This window comes from Falco cherrug, chromosome 8, assembly GCF_023634085.1.
Source record: "Falco cherrug isolate bFalChe1 chromosome 8, bFalChe1.pri, whole genome shotgun sequence".
Lineage (NCBI taxonomy): Eukaryota > Metazoa > Chordata > Aves > Falconiformes > Falconidae > Falco > Falco cherrug.
In genome coordinates this window covers 13,568,782-13,586,161 of record NC_073704.1, presented here as the reverse complement: position 1 = coordinate 13,586,161, position 17,380 = coordinate 13,568,782, and the positions used below count along the sequence as shown (strand labels likewise).

At 43.9% G+C, this 17,380-nt stretch overlaps 2 protein-coding genes across 3 annotated transcripts in view; one reads left to right on the top strand and one right to left on the bottom strand.

Annotated features, from left to right (window-relative positions):
* The window catches only part of CDK15 (cyclin dependent kinase 15), a 39,551-nt gene extending 26,924 nt beyond the window's left edge, over positions 1–12,627 (bottom strand). The window contains 8 exon segments of the mRNA XM_055718468.1: positions 791–878; positions 880–919; positions 1,469–1,592; positions 3,600–3,662; positions 4,440–4,534; positions 8,171–8,250; positions 8,837–10,497; positions 12,248–12,627. Coding sequence (XP_055574443.1) covers positions 791–878; positions 880–919; positions 1,469–1,592; positions 3,600–3,662; positions 4,440–4,534; positions 8,171–8,250; positions 8,837–8,994 — 648 coding nt within the window. The 5' untranslated portion in view covers positions 8,995–10,497; positions 12,248–12,627.
* Positions 12,628–12,681: 54 nt separating this feature from the next.
* The window catches only part of ALS2 (alsin Rho guanine nucleotide exchange factor ALS2), a 43,672-nt gene continuing 38,973 nt past the window's right edge, over positions 12,682–17,380 (top strand). Inside the window, exon 1 of one of the 2 annotated variants that reach the window (XM_055718466.1) lies at positions 12,682–12,789. The gene's annotated coding sequence lies outside the window, so the exon portion shown is untranslated. Of the gene's footprint in view, positions 12,790–14,606; positions 14,933–17,380 lie in introns of those variants that run through there. The other variant, XM_055718467.1, reaches the window with a different exon arrangement.

Genomic DNA, 17,380 nt, shown 5'->3' with positions numbered 1-17,380 from the left:
AAGTCTGGACGCTGTTGGTGGCAGTGGGCTCAGGCTGGCGCAGAAGGCAGATGAACCCTAGGGCCCAGCTACACATCAAGACCAGCCCAAAAGGACCAGTGGGACCCCTGTGAAGCCCTCATCCTCTCCTGCTTTCTGCCTGCTCTCAGACACCCCTATCCCTTCAGCTCGGCAAACGTGTGCCTTGTTTCCTGTGATTCCCAGCCACATTAAGATTATGGGATAGAGCTTGTAAGGTAACAAGACTTTAACAGAACACAGCCTTTCTCCTGTATGAAATGCAGAGTACATCTGAGATAGGTTCTTTGAGAAGAAGGACAAAGTATCACAGAAATAATGAAAATCTCAGACACCTTTCTACCTCCAGACCCATTCAGAAACCCTTTAATGCCATGTTTTGTCATCGAGGCCAAAGTTAATTGTTGGTGCAGTTGTGGATCCATTGTTTCTTCACAAAGCCATTGCTGTAGAGAGCTACTGCTGACTCTGCTGACCACATAGACACAAAACAGTATGTGCATTAAGTGAAGGTGTTCGTTGCAAGACCTGAAAATGCTTCATAAATGTTACCAAATGAGATGTACACATCTCATAAAAATTATCAGATGAGGCTTATATAAATCCATAGATGAGATGTAGTGGCATCATTCCCAAAAACTTCTATGAACCCAGTGGCAAAACAAAACAAAACAGAACAAAACTCCCCACTGCTCACCCATTTTCTGCTCACAGGTGTTAATGTTTACAGTGACTTAATTTAATCACATAAAGATGATTTTTCCCAATGGACCCCAGATGCTTTGAAATTGGTCAGAATCAGAAGATCAGAAGAATAGTCTGTAGCACCAAGCAACACGTCAGGAGGACAGCACCAGAGAGGAGTACATCTGTCTGGGGATGGACTTGGTATGAGCAAGGCCTGCAAATAAAAAAGATTGCTGTATTAGGACAGTCCTATCTGTATAGTGCATAGATGATAGTAATTTGAAACAGGACATTATTTACTCTTCGATCTTTAAACACAAGCATCCCAATACAGTTTACAAGCAATTGACAAAGAAAGTGTGTCTGGAATATCGCTGGGGCAGATCAGATAAAACAATATTGTGTTTTGCAGGGCTTTACCATTTGTGACTGAAGCAGCCATCCCAAACTAATGCCAAAAAAGCCTTTTGTTTCAGCACATTATGTGTACTCTACATGTTACATTTTCTGAACATAGAGGGGTTGATTATCAATTCTCTGGAACCAGTTTTATGTAGCAGTAATTGCTCTGACTTAAATGAGGTTGCTCCCTGCACGTATCGCTATAAATGCAAGAAAGGCTGGACTGACCACAGAAATAGTTTCCTGAAGTTCAGTAAGAGGTTATGCTTCTGTGCCTTAATTGGCTGTGGATACAGATCTATATGCATGCTAAAGCTTTGGTCTGAGCAGATATATTAGCAGTATCCAAACTGTGACTCACCAAAGTCAGCTAATTTGAGCTCACCAAGGCAACTGATGAGCAAGTTCTGGGGTTTCAGATCACGGTGAAGAATGTGTTGTTGGTGGACGTAAGCCAGGCCATGCAAAAACTGTAACATGAAGAGCTAGAAAAAGCCAACAAAAACCTGAAATGATTTCGTGTGACTTTGCATTGATACATTAGCTCTGAACTTAAGGAGAACTCCTGGAACCACACAGAGACCAAGCAAGTAAGAAAACAGTAAAAATCTCCAAAATTAGTAGAGCTGGCTGAGGAAGAGAAAACTGTGGTGCGGTATTACTGCCCTGCAGCTTTCTGAAGGTTTTTGGGTAGAATATTTGGCCGTGAGGGCAGTTACAGCACAGTCCCTCAGTGCACATTTTGGAAATTTAACTTGTCTTTAGAAATGGACTAGTGATTGCAGGAACAAGTTCAACATGCCAAAACACAGCTCCAGCTCTCAGAACAGCAGATATTCTGATTTTAGTGTTCAAGGCAAAGATGTACAGCAAGCAAAATGAAGGTTTAAGGAGCTGGAAGTTTTGCCCATTTGAGCCAGCTACACCAGCAGAGGGAGATCTACACCACCTCTTCCCAGGATAAACTGGACCAGTGAACTGATTTCCTTGACAGTCTGAATTGTTATCTTCAAGCTGGGAGAAAACACAAGGACCTGATTTGAACAGATATAGCAAGTAAAATATGATGAATGAAGCAAGCAAGCAAGAAAGCAGAACAAGCAAGAAAGCCAGGAAGAAAGAAATATCTAACTCCCACTACCATGGCAGTGTAAATAAGCCTAGGGTAAAACAAGCTGGGCTGAGACAAGGTATGAAGGTGGACAGTGGATAGAAACGAAATACAGCAAAAGTAATTGGACTTCACCAGAAAAAATATTTTTTTTTACCAGAAGTTCAATGAAAGAGGAGGAAAAACAGTGACACCCATAGGTCATTTCTGTACCAGAAAAGTGTCCCTGTAATATTCTGCATACTCGCATCATGTTAGATAGGAACCACTCAAGAGAAAAAAACAATAAAATTTGCCAGCAAAAATGAAGCAAGCTAGATAACCCCCCCTAAAGGAGCAGTAAATCATTTTGCAGTTTATTTCCTGCTGACAATGAGGATTGCAGACAGGAAAGCAGTACAGCTGGCTAGTGTTTATTCACAGAAATGCCAGTGAGTACGTTACAGCCGTGTACTCCATGTGCTTTACAAGCCCGCCTGGTAGCAGGACCCTCGAGATCTGTGCCAAAACTACAACACTGCATCTTGGATGCATCTGAGCTCTGAGGATGTTTAAAATCTGAGGCCCCAAGAAACTTCATTAAAATTGGTGTTGCTTAACAACTATCTGGAAAAAGATGTGAACAAGGTGGCAACATTTGAAGATGACAGAAGTATTTAGATTAGCTGTGATAAGAAGTGACAGTGAGGAACTTCAGAGAGATCTGACAAAGTCAGATGAATAGGCAGTTTGATAAGATACAAAGTTATTGTTGACAGCTGTAACATGAATTAACTGAAGCTGCTCGGGAAAAGGACCCAGGCATTCACTGAGGACATTCGCACTGAAACCTTAAGTCAGCGTGCAGCAACAATCCTGAAAGTTGATTAAATGTGAAGATGCATACAAAGGAGAGTAGGAGACTACTATAACATTAGTCTATAAAGTAAGGATACATCTTCTGCTGTGCTCAAGTCCAGTCAACCAATCCCAAAAAGCTGTGGTAGAAACAGAAGATATTTCAATGACTGTAAATATTAAGATAGTTCCAGATGAGGAGAAAGTGAGATTTGAGAGTTTTTAATTAGAGAGATGAATAATATATTCTAATGATAAGAGGATACAGATTTGTGCTGAGACATTTTCTTGCCACAAGATGTCATCGTTCACAAAAGCTGAATATCTTCTTGCAGGCTGAGGACATGGGAAGAGGGACTAACTGAAAAAAGGCTTTGGAGATTGAGAGTGAGGTTGTTAAATCTTTGTCAAAGGCAGATTTTCTCCCAATTTTTTGTCATATATGGAATAAATAAATATTAGTAAGTAATTTATAGTGACCATACATGGTGGAAAATAACACTTCCTCATGCTTTAAGGGATACTAGTCTTCTAATGAACTTACCATAACGCTGCACAAATGAAGCCCTCCAGGATGCTGGCCCATGTACTGTGCTAGATCTGTGCACTAAATAAAAGAGAACTTGAGGCAAAAATGCTTCTACCAAGAATGCCTCTTCTCTAAGTAGAAAAAATATGCAAGCACTACAAAGATGCCTCTTTCACCTCGGCAAACATCTGATCTGATGCTGCACACGAGGATATGCTTAAGTGCTGGGTCAGATCACGGACCTGGCTAACCTGTTATCTCATCCTAGCAGTTTATGACCTGAAGCTGACCATTAACAGAATCCATACTTGTGCCAGCATTAGTCATAAAGCTGTTGCAAGAAGACATTGACTGTATATTTTCCTTATAATTTGGTTGATAGCTATCAGCAAAAGCAACAGAAGTAACAAGACTCATGCAGAGAACTTTTTGTTGGCATCCTCCCCTCTCCATGAAAGCAACCTGCAGCTTGGTCATGGTGAGCCAGTGGGATCAGCCAAATCTGACCCCAGCTGGGATGTGAGCTTGTATCATTACTCCCTATCCTTGCTGTGGCTCACGAACAGTGCTTTTATTGTGTTGTCAGGGCAGAAATGGAGGAAAATAGTGTCTGCCACCCTAGCAGAGGCAAGATGTGGAATAATTTTTGCATACAGCTGTGGCATATACAGAAAGAAAAGAGTAAGGCTGTGTGGCTGGAAAGGAGGAGATCAAGAAGGAAAATCAATCACTGCACTAAAGAATTACAACTTGTTTCTTTACAGATGTCTCATAATGCAGTAAATTCATTACGCAGCCACTTCCCCATACTTCCCAGTACCAGCTCCACAGGAAGCTAGAAAAACATCAACTCACCATGTATTCCAAGACAAATGTTAGTGTCTCCTTGGTCTGGACAATGTAATGAAGAAGTACTATGCTGGCATGTTTCAAATGATTGAGCAGAGAAGCTGGAGAAACACAAAAGGAAGATCAACTTAACCACTGCTGGAAGTGGAAGGAGAGAGTGCACACAGCAAGGCAGTGAAAATAAAAAACTGAGGAGAAATACTCCAGACTTGGCAGTTCTGTAAGAAGCGGCAGCTACTGAGTCTGGAGGAGGTTGGAAAGGCTCCTTAGAGAAGCGAGCATCAGTGCTCCAGGCTTGGCAGGAACGCGTCCTTCTCTCTGAGGTGGGATCTTGCCTCTGTCAGAAATAGCAGTTCACGGTTCCCAGCTGACAGCTTCTCAGCTGAGGAGAAATAATTTCTTCAAGGCAAATGCCAAGAGACAGGGGCTGGGAGCTCCCAGAGCCAGAATGCCGCAGCCCCCAGCCTGTCACTGAGCTTCTCATCCTTCTCCCATCCACCTCCTGACATATGCCCTCAGCAGGGCCCCTTAGGAGAAACTGGGGTGTGTGGGGGGTGTGGGGGTGTGGGGGGGTGGGTGTGTGTGTGCATGCTGAGGAAGGAGCTGAGTTTCTGTCAGCTTCCAGCTTCACAATATCAAGGTGTAAAAATCTGTCAAAAGAAATTATAGATGCTAGCTGAATTCTGAATTTAGCTCTGTACTTTTAGCTTGGAGAAAGCATATTAGTTACTTTCTCTGGTTTAAAACTGAAAGAGCAGAGATCATGAATTTACTGAGTGAACCGTAACTTCTTTGTATTTATACAACTTTGGCACATTTATTCTTTTGGCTTAACCATCTAAAAGCATCACTGCAACTGTGGTCCTGGTCTTTAGGTGCTGATATGCCTTCACCGAGTCTCAGCACATCTAGGCTGTGGTGATGGAGGGGGCAGTACATGGAAGAGCCTCTGCCTCTGTGTAGACCACAGAGCACCACAGACTGATGCTAAGACAAAAGCTACAGCCTTCTGAGCCTTTCAGCCTTGCGCTGGGCCTCTCATGATAGAGCAGGCTCCAGCTGACACACCCATGAAGGCAGCTTCTCAGCAGAAAGTCTCAGAGATAGTCTTTGTGGGGGAAGAGCAAGCACAGCTTCATCATTTGCTACCTTAGGTTTGAGACAATAGTTGCCGCAGCTCTGTACAGAGGAGGGATATGAGGATATGGAATATCCCAGCTCCACCTGTGGACCCCTGGCACTGCTGAAGAATCTGACCCAGCTGTTATGCTGAAACTGTGCACAGAGAGAAGCCCCAAAGCTCAAGAAAAACAGAGGTCCCTGACTCCAGATTTTAGTTCATTTTTTGACATAGCAGGATAGCCTCTGAGATGCTCCAGAATCACCTTTTCCTGCTGATTAAAACCAAATTAGTTTACTGTCAGACCACACAGTGCTACAAATTCTATTCATATAAGGCACGGGCATACAATCTTGTTTCTGCTGAATTAGCTGAAGCATACAATACAGAGCTTGGGCTGGCCATGGGAGGCCAAATGAGTTTTGGTCCTGGATAAAAGCTGCTTTCTGTTTTTCCAACAATTTGCAAAAGATATTTGAAAAGTTTCATGCTGGCAAAGCAAATTTATACTGGATTAGCACTTTGCCTTTTGTGACCATAACAATTTTACCTGGTTCTAAAAGCCCTACAGCGAGATACAGTGTATTACACAGCCGTGGCCTAAGCATATGTCAATACTGAGACAGCTGAGCATTAAAGGATGCCTGATTCAGCATCCCAACTACTGGGAACAGCACAGATTGTAAATTAGTTCTTGCACAGAGCTTGGTGCTGCTGCTGCTATGCTGCCTCTAGTACTGCTAGTCCATTTAACTACCACCAGTATGTTTCCAGTGCATGGCAGTATGAACCTCAAACATGATCTACATTGTACCTAATTGCCTACAAAACCAGTAAAGATACTCTGGCTAGATCCCATTTGCTAACCTGGCTCTGTGATACCTCAAAAAGCCCATACAACCAAGAGCTGTTGCTCCAGAGGAGCAGTACAGAGGGTCCACAGTAATATGGAGAATTCGGCCCCTGTGCCTGAATCAGGCCTCTGGGAACTGCTGCTCACTTGGTTGCTTCTACAACCCCCTGCTGGGGTGTCAGGTGCTGCAGCCAGAACTGAGCTTTAAACACATTTTGTCTCTGTGGGGTTTCCTGGGGTGAAGCAGCTTTGTCAGGGGGGTGCCATTCCTCCAGGGTAGCAAAGAATGCACCACCTTAATAAATCTTGTGCTTTGTTTGCGCTACTGACTTACACTGTAAATTTGAGGTGTCAGATGCTGCAAAGCTCACCACTACACAAAAGATCTATTTAAAGTAGACGCTTCATAGGGTCACCGTTGTTTGCTCCCATAATGAACAAAGTTAAGGCTCTCAGCCTGCCCAGTAGAGCATGTTAAAGGGGTGCTACTGATCTTTAGAGCATCATTAGTTCTGTGTAGATAAAGCTTTTAAGGCTTATTTTACTGGTGGGCTACAAATGTAAACACAGAGCAAAAGCATCACAGCAAATAAGTGTACAGGAATCTGCAACACAAGTCATTTTGTAAATAGGCATATTTTGGTACCTCTCTGCTTTCACCCAGAATTGGACTAAGGACTTTGTAAACTTTCTTATCTTAATTACACTGCTACAAAACCTGGAGTGGGTCCACTGACCTCTCGTTATTCTGAGTTGACTGGTATGAGAGTTCTTCTATGCTAGGGCTGCTCTGTGAAAGCTGGCACATCTGTTCCCTGACTCTCCATCCCCACAGTGACAAGATCAACCCTAGCTTTGAACTGCAGTAAGAATAAAACCCCAACAAAGTATGTGTGACCTCTTACATTGATAGCTCTCACTAATACTGGACTGGCACAAAGGTTGCATATTTCTGTGCACGGAAGAAACCAGATTATGATCCTCTTGGGGTTGTAGAGCAGATAAAAATAGAAGTCTTAATCAACCAGGCAGTTTGTGAACTTGGTCTGCAGGGACATGTAAATACATTCAGCCAAAATCAAGCACTTAAACAAAAGCATTTCTTTCTCAAAGAAATTGAGAAAGCTGCAGACATTTTGCCCAGAGTTCTACAAAGTTGACTGATAGAAAGAATTTTTCACTGGGCTGCTATGATAGATGTTATTAAACACCAGTTTTATTGAAAGCATTTCTCTTCAGGCTGGGATCTGTAATGCTCCAGGTATCAGCCAGGAAAGTGGCACCATTTGTGATAACAGCAAGCAGACACACTGGTTCAAAGGGCACATAGAGTCCACAACTGTCCAATGCAACAGCAGCAAAACCTGTCCAGTGCTAGTGTATAGAAATGGGAGTGAGAAAGTGACTACGGAGCAGGCAGCAGGCAGGAGGTGTAAGTGGGCCGCTACACTGCTAGAAAGGACATGCTCTGGCTACAGCCGGCACTTTCCTTATCCCAAGCTCGGATGAATACGTTACAAGGGATTATATCGGCCAGCAGGTTCCCCCTCTGTCCATTGCATGCTCAGCCTGCCCAGGACAAAGACCTCCTTCATGACGGGATAAGGAAACTGAGTTTTAGGAGAAGGACAGCTGGCACATCAAGTAGGCAAAAAAGGACTCAAGAAGACATCACATGGAGCTTTTTGAGGTTAAAAAAAATGCTCTCCAAGAATGATGTCCCTCACTCTTCACTGATGTTTGAAGAATCTCTTTTTGTCTTACCTTCCCAAATGGTTGTAAAGGGCATTCCCTCCTCTGCCTCCAGCCTGACCACTTTCAATACCACCAACTGGCCGTTGGTCCTATCAGGGCAGAGTGGAAGGTCACATGAAGCTCCTCAGTGCTCAGCATGACATTAACAGTCTTCCGGGTTGCTCAACACTTACTCAAGCAAAATTTCTATGGCTTCTCCCTGACCCCGGTCAAGCTCAGAAAGGAATTACAAACCCATCTCCATCTTGTCTTCATTATCAGCGAAACAGGAGCCAGCCTGCCTGGCTAGAGTAGCACAGTCCTGCTGATCATATTGCTAGAGTGTGGCTTTGGGCAGTGTTCCCACTCAGCCCTCTCACAGCTTTCCTGCCCCTGTGTGATGGCAGCATGGCCTCATCCCCAATTTTTCCATCACGCAGGGATCCCTCATTTCAAGGAAAACCCTCGCTCCCTCCCTGGTAGAGCCAGACAACCTCCCGGTGTGCTGCTGAGGAGCAGTGTCTTTGTGGAGCCTACATGGCTGTGGTGGAGGAGTGCCCTGGAAAATTGGGATTGGGCTCTGTAAATAACCTGATTAAAGACAAAGCTGGAGTTTTGATTTGCCTTTATCTCCCATAAGAGGTGTTTTCAGCAGGCACTGGGAAGGCAAGAATGGCACCCGTGGTCCTTGCTCACCTGCTGATCCCCTTGTACACAGTTGCACAGGATCCTTCACACAGCTGCTCCACATGTACCTAAGATGTGGCAGCACCAAACAGGATGCCTTGTTTCTGCTTCACAAAGAAACTAGAATGTGTTTTAGATTGCTGGATAGAACAAGAAACTACTAGCATGTCATTCAGTAATTAAATACTGATTCATGGCTGGAATAATCATTGGATGAAATAAATATCTCCTGTCTGGCACTATGGATGCCGCACACTCACCCATTTGAACCTCTCCGCACCATCCTGCCCCTGGAAAGGATCAATGTAACTCCAGGGCCTCTGTGTCCTGCACCTCCAGCTCTGGAAGGTGTAGAGCTGCAGGGGCTGCAGTGAGGGTAGAGGAGGGGGTGCTCTGGTTACATCCAACAGCTGGCGCAGGAAAAGGTGGCAAACTATATCGCTGGCAAACCACCACTTTACTGATGTGATTCTTTCCTTTCTCCTTGATTGCACTGGCTTTGAGCACTTCACATCATTTTCATCTCCCCCCCACCAGTCACAGATCTCGAGTACAGTTTCACAGCTCCGTCTGTAAGGGGAGCAACTGTCTCTATGTTCCTGTCTTGGTAAATGGTAGCGCTCACTCTGAGATCACACAAAGATAAAACTGCCTTAACTGCAGAGGATGCTTCTACCATTATAATTTGAAATACATGTTAATTCTCTCTTACCCTTGATTTATTGTTCTCTAGACAGCAACCTTTTAGGGCAGGGACTAAAAACCAAATGCAGGAGTGAAATTTCAGGAAGTTTAAATTTATGCCTTCTCCTCCTTAAACACACCCCCAACTCGCTTCCTCACCACTATATAATTTACACAGCTTGTTAATTTGGCCCATACTGCATAACGGTGCCATAAACTATACAACTATAAAACCAGTAGTAATGGCTGACAGGCAGGCTGCAAGCTCCTTCTGAGCAGCTCCATTGGATGGATGCCTGCATTATCATTTGACTCAAATGTAACAGGATTTGTAATCTATGGCATGCTGCCTTCTCCAGAACTGTAGGTTGTTGGCTCCCTCCCTGTTTTACAATCCTTCATTGGCATGGAGCCGGAGTGCAGTCTTCTCGTTCATCACATCAAACACATTTATTGTCATTTAAGGCACGGAGTCCTCTTGCAGTAGCTTCACAAGCCTGAAGCTGCAAAGTTTGATGCTGTCTGGTTAGAAGCAAATGTGAATGTTTTGCACTGCCAAAACAAGCGGAAGAACCCAGGCTTAACCCATGTCAATGCAGAAGTATCACAGTATGATATTAAATGCCTCTGCTGTAGATGCCACTTCCATGTGCCCAAGGTCTTGGATATGTCAGGAGCCCCTTCTCTCTGAACAGCAGCTGCAGCATCCTGGTCTGACAGCACTTACACACAGCATGTCTCCCATGTTGTCCTTTTTCAATTAACATGTATCTCGGTTTTTTGTCCTTTGCTCTTCTTCATCCCTCCATCTGTAGTAACAGTTTGTATGACTCACATGAGGTCCCTGCTTCAAGGAGTCTTGTGATTTCTGCAGTTTTTCTTTGAAAGTCCAACATGCAATGATCCAAATTCACCCCTGGAGTAGCTTCGTTGATCTCAGTTCATTTGGCACATGACCTCCAAAAACAGCCAACGTTTTTTCATACCTAAAGTTAAAGAATTAAGCAATAAATCCAGATTTTCTGCTCATACAAATGTATTCCAGTTAAGCAACTCTCAGTGTAATATGTCAGGTAATGAAGTGACAGGTTTGGTACAGGAACAGACCTTGACTTCCCTCCATGTCTTGCAACGCAGTTACTACACCAGGCTTTAGGCTTCAGCCGTTAGGCTTCAAGTTCAGCTATCTGAGCAGTGTGGCTGAGCTGTGCTTTCTGCAGGAGCTGTACGTTGACTGTCCTTGCTGTGGTATTTATGTTCTTAGCCATGATGTGGTGGCCATGTCAGCATGGGGAGCTTCTGTCCCTGTTGGATCACTTGTCTAAGGGATGCAATGAGTTGTAGCTGATAGAAAATAGTCTTGTCCACATGTTAAAATAGCCAGAGGAAACTGATTAATCCAGCCCAAAATAGGTTGCATCAATTATGTACTAAGCAGGCAATGCACAGTGGACTTACAGTGGAATTGTACAGATGAAAGTCCCCTTTTTTCAGTCCCTCATGAGTAGGACTCGCTGTGCAGCTTCCTAGGACTAACACCCAACCCACACCGAGAAAATGCAGGCAAGGGTGGAGGGAGCAGGCATCATACTGTGGAATTCTTATGCTGACCCCTTACATCCCTCAGTTTTCACTTGAATGCATGATGTGAAATCTTCCCTTTGCTTCATTGTTCTGGTGTCTAAGAATAACGCTCTTTCCTTGAGCAGAAGGGGTTTTTTTAAGCCAAAATGTCCTGGGAATGCAGGAACAATTTCTGTGTCTCACTGCAACCAAACTACCCAGCCTCTGCATGGCAAGAAGAAGCTAACATACCTGGAAGGCTTGATTTCTTTCACATTATTTTCCTTTGCACTTCCCAGTTAGCCATAATTTACTAAACAGCTATCATCATGGACTTCAGTCTGCTATTTCTTTTCCATGTATTCTTTGAGCCGTGACAATTCAGCAGTAATGTGGATGTGCTGTCCAGGCATGAGAAAGGTTGTCTAGACACGACATACTCAGCAATAAACTGGTTACGCAAGCATCATTCGCACATCTGTGCAAAGTTGCTTATTCTGGAAAATATTTTGTATTGTTATGACCATATTTACACAAATGGACTTTAAAGATATGTTTAAGCATAAATAATACTTGCATTTTAAAGGAACGGGAAGATAAATGCACAAAAAGTAGACAATAACCAAATCCACGTATCGATTCATACGAAGAGTGTTCATTTTAATGTTAGGTACGTTTTGTGTCAGGTAGTAGGGGGGAATTGCTCTCTTACAAGGAAAAGTCAGTTGTGCTGGTTAGCAAGAGCTGGAAAATGAAGCAAGCATGGCAATTGGTTCTAGGTATTGAAAAAAATTATGGAATACTAGTTCTGGTTAGCAGAGGAAACTAATAAAAATGTTCAATAGTTTTCCTTAGAAAATGTGAGAGTTTATAAAGGAGAGCCTGTACCTGTTTTCAGAACAGTTGTTTTTAAAGAAAAGGTTCAGGTGATCTAAGAAATAGCCTACCAGGTGCTGACATAACATGAAAGGCAACACCTTACTGAACTTGTAGAAGCGCATACCTGTGGTATGTATATACCCATATAGGCGTGTGTATAGTGTACATATAGACATATAGGTGTGTATATGTAGTGTACATATACACATATAGGTTTATGACTTTTAAACATATTCTGCAAAACCTACGCGTGGATAAAATCATACATGGGGTGTGCGTGCAGTTAGTACTCACACCTCTGCGCACCTGGGAGACCCCTGCGGGAAGGCCGGGCTTTGCTCAGAGGCTCCATGCGGGGGGGCGGCCGGCCAGGGAACCCCCCTAGCTGCTGATCAGCTTCCTGGGGCGGGTCGCAGCTTTGCTCTTTAGTTGCGCCTCTAATACTTTTCAATGCACGTTCAGTTCAGGTGCCTTGCCCGCACGCTCGGTGCCGGTGCCGAGGCCGTAACAGCGGCGCCGCACAGCCAGCCAGCCCCCCCGCACCCCGCCACCTCCCGCCTGCTGGCCCTCCAGGCCGGGGGAGGGGAGGCCGGGCCGGCCCCCCGCAGGCCGCTCTCTGCCCGGTTTGTCCCGGACAGGGACCCGTCGGCGCCGCCGCCACCGCCCGCCCCCCGGCCGCGGCCTCGCCGCCCGCCGTCCGTGCGCACGCGCGCGGGGGGACGCTGGGCCCCGCCCCCTGCGCGGCGGAGGCCCCGCCCCGCGCCCCCGCGTGAGTCGGCTGCGCTGCGCCCCGGGAGCGGGCGGCGGGGCCGGCGGGCAGGGAGAGCGCGGCGCGGGTGAGGCGGCGGCGGCGGCGGCGGGGCGGGGCGGGAGGGGAGGTGGGGGTAGCGCGCCGTGCCGCGGGGAGGAGCGGGGCCCGCGTCACGTGGGGCGCCGGCCGGTGCGGTGCGGGCGGCGCTCCTCCCGCGGCCCCGCGCTGCCGTTGGTCACCCGCGCGCTCCCTCGCCCCACCGACGGCGCCTCAGGGCCGGCCGCCCCGCCTGGGCGTCCCTCCGCGCCGCTGCCCGGGGACCGGCCGGGCCGCAGGGCAACAGGTGGGGCGAGCTGCGGGGGCGAGGGGCGGCGAGGGCGATGGCTGCCCTCCCCTGAGGGCAGGCGGGGGCCTGGCTGGCCGGGGGGCCGCGGGCCGGCCCCGCGCCTCGCACACCTGCGCCTCAGGGCAGGGCCGGTGCTGCTGTGCGGCGCTGGGGGCCGGGGCAGGCCCCTTCGCAGCCGGGCGGGAGGGGGCCCCGGGGAAGCTGGCGGAGAGGCTACGGCACGGCTCTGGCTGGAGGTGCGGGCTGTCCAGCTCCTTTCGCCTCGGAGGGGCTGGTAGAGCAATGATGTTGAGATTTATTTCTGTAGCTTCCTAAAGGACTCCTCCCTTTGGATGGGAAGAGGCTACCTAAACTTTGAATAGTGCGCCCTTTATCTTCTCCCACTTTTCTTTCAAAATCCTTTCTCTTTGCATAACTTGGTTACTCAGGAGCAAATGCAGTTTCAACTTTTGGAGTCTGTTACGTGATAGTCTGGCGTGGCCGCAGTATCGCGTACCGGTGGCATAGCGTGCTGTCACTCTTGCAGACCTCTTCAGCGCAAAACGTTTTGGTGAGGCCCTGGAGAGCAGCTAGCATAGTCGTAGGTGTTGGAAGCTGATCGCTGCTCTTGTAGTGCAGCAACTTATAAAAAACAGCTATACTTACCATCTTTCAGTTTCTGTGGAGTTAACCGTTTTCAGAAGGGAAAGCACCTGAACATGAGCAAAATTAGGAAGGTGTTATTTCAAAAGAAAAAGAGGAGGAAGGGACATTCAGAAATTTTTGAGCCTCGTAAGAGTTTGGTAAATTCTAAATGATTAATTGCGTGCTACAGCAGTTTTCAGCTGTGTTCTTTTAGCTGATACTAGGTCCTCTCTTTGTGGTTTGTTTTGGTTTGTTTTGTTTTTCCCCAACTGCTTTACTGCTATACCTTGTTTGCTACCATCTCTCATTCACTGGATCTGGCATCAAAACCTTGAGCCGTTTTCCAAAGGGATCGCTGCTTTTACTAGCAAGTTTTGTTTTGCTCTGAGCAGTTGTTAATCTCACAACATTAAAAATAGTGGTTGTACCCACTCGGTGCTCACCAAAACACAAGGGCTTCTTCAACTGGTAACACATTTTATGTGAACCACAGTTACCGGTAATGATATATATGTAGATGAGACTGATGTTGACAACTTGGTTTTGAATTAGGAAGCTTGGAGGTAACCTCCTTCAGAACCTGAGTAGATAATTTTGTGTAACAAACTTGTAGTCTTGGTAGTGTAAGTTTTCGGTAAGTATGATGGACAAATTTATTAAAAATATGTTTGTAAATATGTAAGTAAACATGTCTGAATGTTGTAGAGGTGTTTGTAGTATTTATGAACTGTAGCAGGTAAATAAGCACATGAGACTGATGGGAGTTCTAGTAGTTCTGAAAGCCAGGGACATACCAGTTGTTCTTGTTCAGCGCTGAATGCTAGATCGGTTTTATATGTATGTTGCATATTAAAGAATGGTCAATGTCCACTGAGGGACGCAGTCCCATAGTAATGAAGGTAATGTTTACTCCATGTCATTCCCTGCTATAGCAGTTACAATGGTGTGGCTGTGTTTTGTGGAGAATTTGAGTTAGCATTCTACCCTGTAAGTGGAAAGTGACGTCAGTGTCATGCCAGTGACCATCTGTCTGTAACACAAATCCATTTCATAATTTGGCACTATTTGGCACTCTGCTTTTTATCTCTTGCAGTGTTGAAGCAAAAATGTAGAAGATAAAATGTATGGGCAGAGCAGTGTAGATGCTGGTGTCATACTGATCTTCCATACCATGAGAGTGATGTATTGTGCATGGCTGTTCTTCTATGACCTTTATAAAGTTTTTTTATGAAATTCTATGAACATTAAGCTATTTCAGGTAATCTTAGTGGAAAAGAAAGAGTGTATATGTAATGCTACAACATACTATTATATAAATGTGAAAATCAGCAAAGAAAATTGCATATTCCTATTGAGAGGAAGAAACTTTCTATTTATAATTAGTTTGTAGCTGTGACCACGTCACTTGTATTTTATATTAGCTGTGAAATGGGAATAATCTTGTGGTTTCCTACAGTGCATGAAAATTTGCACTGAACTTGAAAATTACTTCTAAAATGTTTTAAAGGTGTCTCAGTTGTGGAAAAAAATCATGGCTATGATTTTCCATAATACATGTAAAAGCTTAGTAATGCAACCTAAAGTGTAAGCTTTTGTAAATAAAACATAATGTATCACCACAATCGTATGACTCTCTTAATTTCTAATTCACCAGTGTTGCAGATTTCTGAGTTACTTAAACTTTCAATTTGATCTTGAAGGGAGATCTTGCAAAACCACTAATGGGATGCCTGACTTTAACTTTGTTTTGTTACAATCAGAAGTTTTCATGAGAATGACAGTAAATTGTTGTGCAGTTGAAGCGCATGAAAATGAAAGTTCTTTGAGCCCTTAAAAGGAAAAAAAAATATCTAAATCCCCAAAATATGGAAGCCAAGCATTTTAAGCCTCATTTACCTGATCCTGAATAAGTATATGTGATGTAATTTATACAATTGTTGATACTTTGGCTTTCTGAAAGCTCACATCTCCTTGATTCACTGATTAATTGGGTATTTATATAAGAAGCTGGAGTTCTTCACAGAGAAGTGCCAGCTTTTTTAAGAGAATGAATTTTAGAGTTAGGTGGGGTTTAGTTGGCTGTAAAAATAAAACTCCAAGTATACTTACTCTGAGCAAGAACAGATCACTGAGGATTTCCAAAAATGCACTTCCATTTTCCTTTGATATTTTGTCCACACCTGTGATTTACGTATTGCATGCCAGTTCCCTTATATTTGTATTATATAACAGAGACTAACTCTGTTAATATTTTAAAAAGTTTTATGGTTGTGGTGGGTTTTTTCCTCTTCCCCCTGTTCTTTTTTTGTAGTTGAGGAAGGAGAGACAGACGTGGCTTGAAAGCAGTATCTTTCTGGGAACAAGTGTGGCTTTCTGTTTCTAGAAAATATCCTCTGATTGCTTTTCTTTTTGGTGTGTGTTTTTGGTTTGGTTTTTTTTTTTTGAGCAAGGTGCATATCACTCTATCATACTGATTTGGTTTAATATTTTCTTGGCTCTTTATCTTTCTGTGATATGTTTGTTGCCAGTGCTGGAGCCCAAATCACTATTTTTAGCGTCCTCTATTTGGAAAACTGGAAATGTTTGGTGTGATGTGTTTCTGTTTGTCTGTAAAGGTCTGCTTGGTACTTTGTTATTCAGAGCAGTTTAGCGAAAGTGTTGGGATTTGTGATAGTTATTTCAATTATTTGTCAACTTGATTACTGTTTCCAAGTGTGAATTGAAACTTCTGTATGCAAGTTACAGGTTTGCATATATTGTCTCTTGTAATAAAGACTGGACATATGTTATTTCTATTTTCTGTATGTAAGAACTTCAGACTACTCATTCTGGATTTTATTCTTGGAGATGTATTGTCTTAAAAGACCATTATATTAAATAATGTATTTTCTGGTTTTGGATATCAGACAGCAGCTATAATAAAGCAAAAGGTCTAAATAATGTATGCATGAAACTTATTTTATTTAAATATGATTACATACATACATTAATGTAATTAATGAAATGTGCTACTTAATTAGTAACATAACATTACTTAATGTTAGTAATGTACTACTTCTAGTAAGGCAGTAGATCAAGGAAAATTACAATTCTTTCAATATTAAAAAGCCAAACAGATTATAAGAAGCAAAAATTAACTGTAGCTTTGTTTCATTACAACACAAGTAATATGAAGTTATCTTCATGAACATGGAAAGGTGTGAGGGTGAACTTGCAAAATTCAAAATCTGAAAGGATAAAAGTGTAAATAGAGCAGCCACTTTTCTCTCCTTGCTTTCCATGGTCTTACCATATCTTCATAGATACTCTGATACCAGTTTGCATGAAGAAATGTTCTGAACTCTTAATTGGCTTTCTTCATTTCTGCACAGGTTTTAATAGAACTGTACCTTTTAATGCTAATACGTACTTTGGTTCAGGAGTATGGTTATGAATTCAACTCTGCCATTTTCTGCTCATACAAATATACATCCTTATAAATTTATATTGGAGCGTAGAATTCTATCTTATATTAAGCTGAAAACTGATCAATTTGATTTTTCTTGAGTGGTATACTGAGAATTACAGAAAGACACTGATGTTAATTTCTGTCTTTGAACTAGGTTTTGTTCAGTCTGTCCTTACAATAGACCTATTGTTAGATGAGTAGGTGGGACAAGTCTGGCTGTTCAGCTTTTGTCTGCCAGCTCAGTGTGAGTGAACTAAA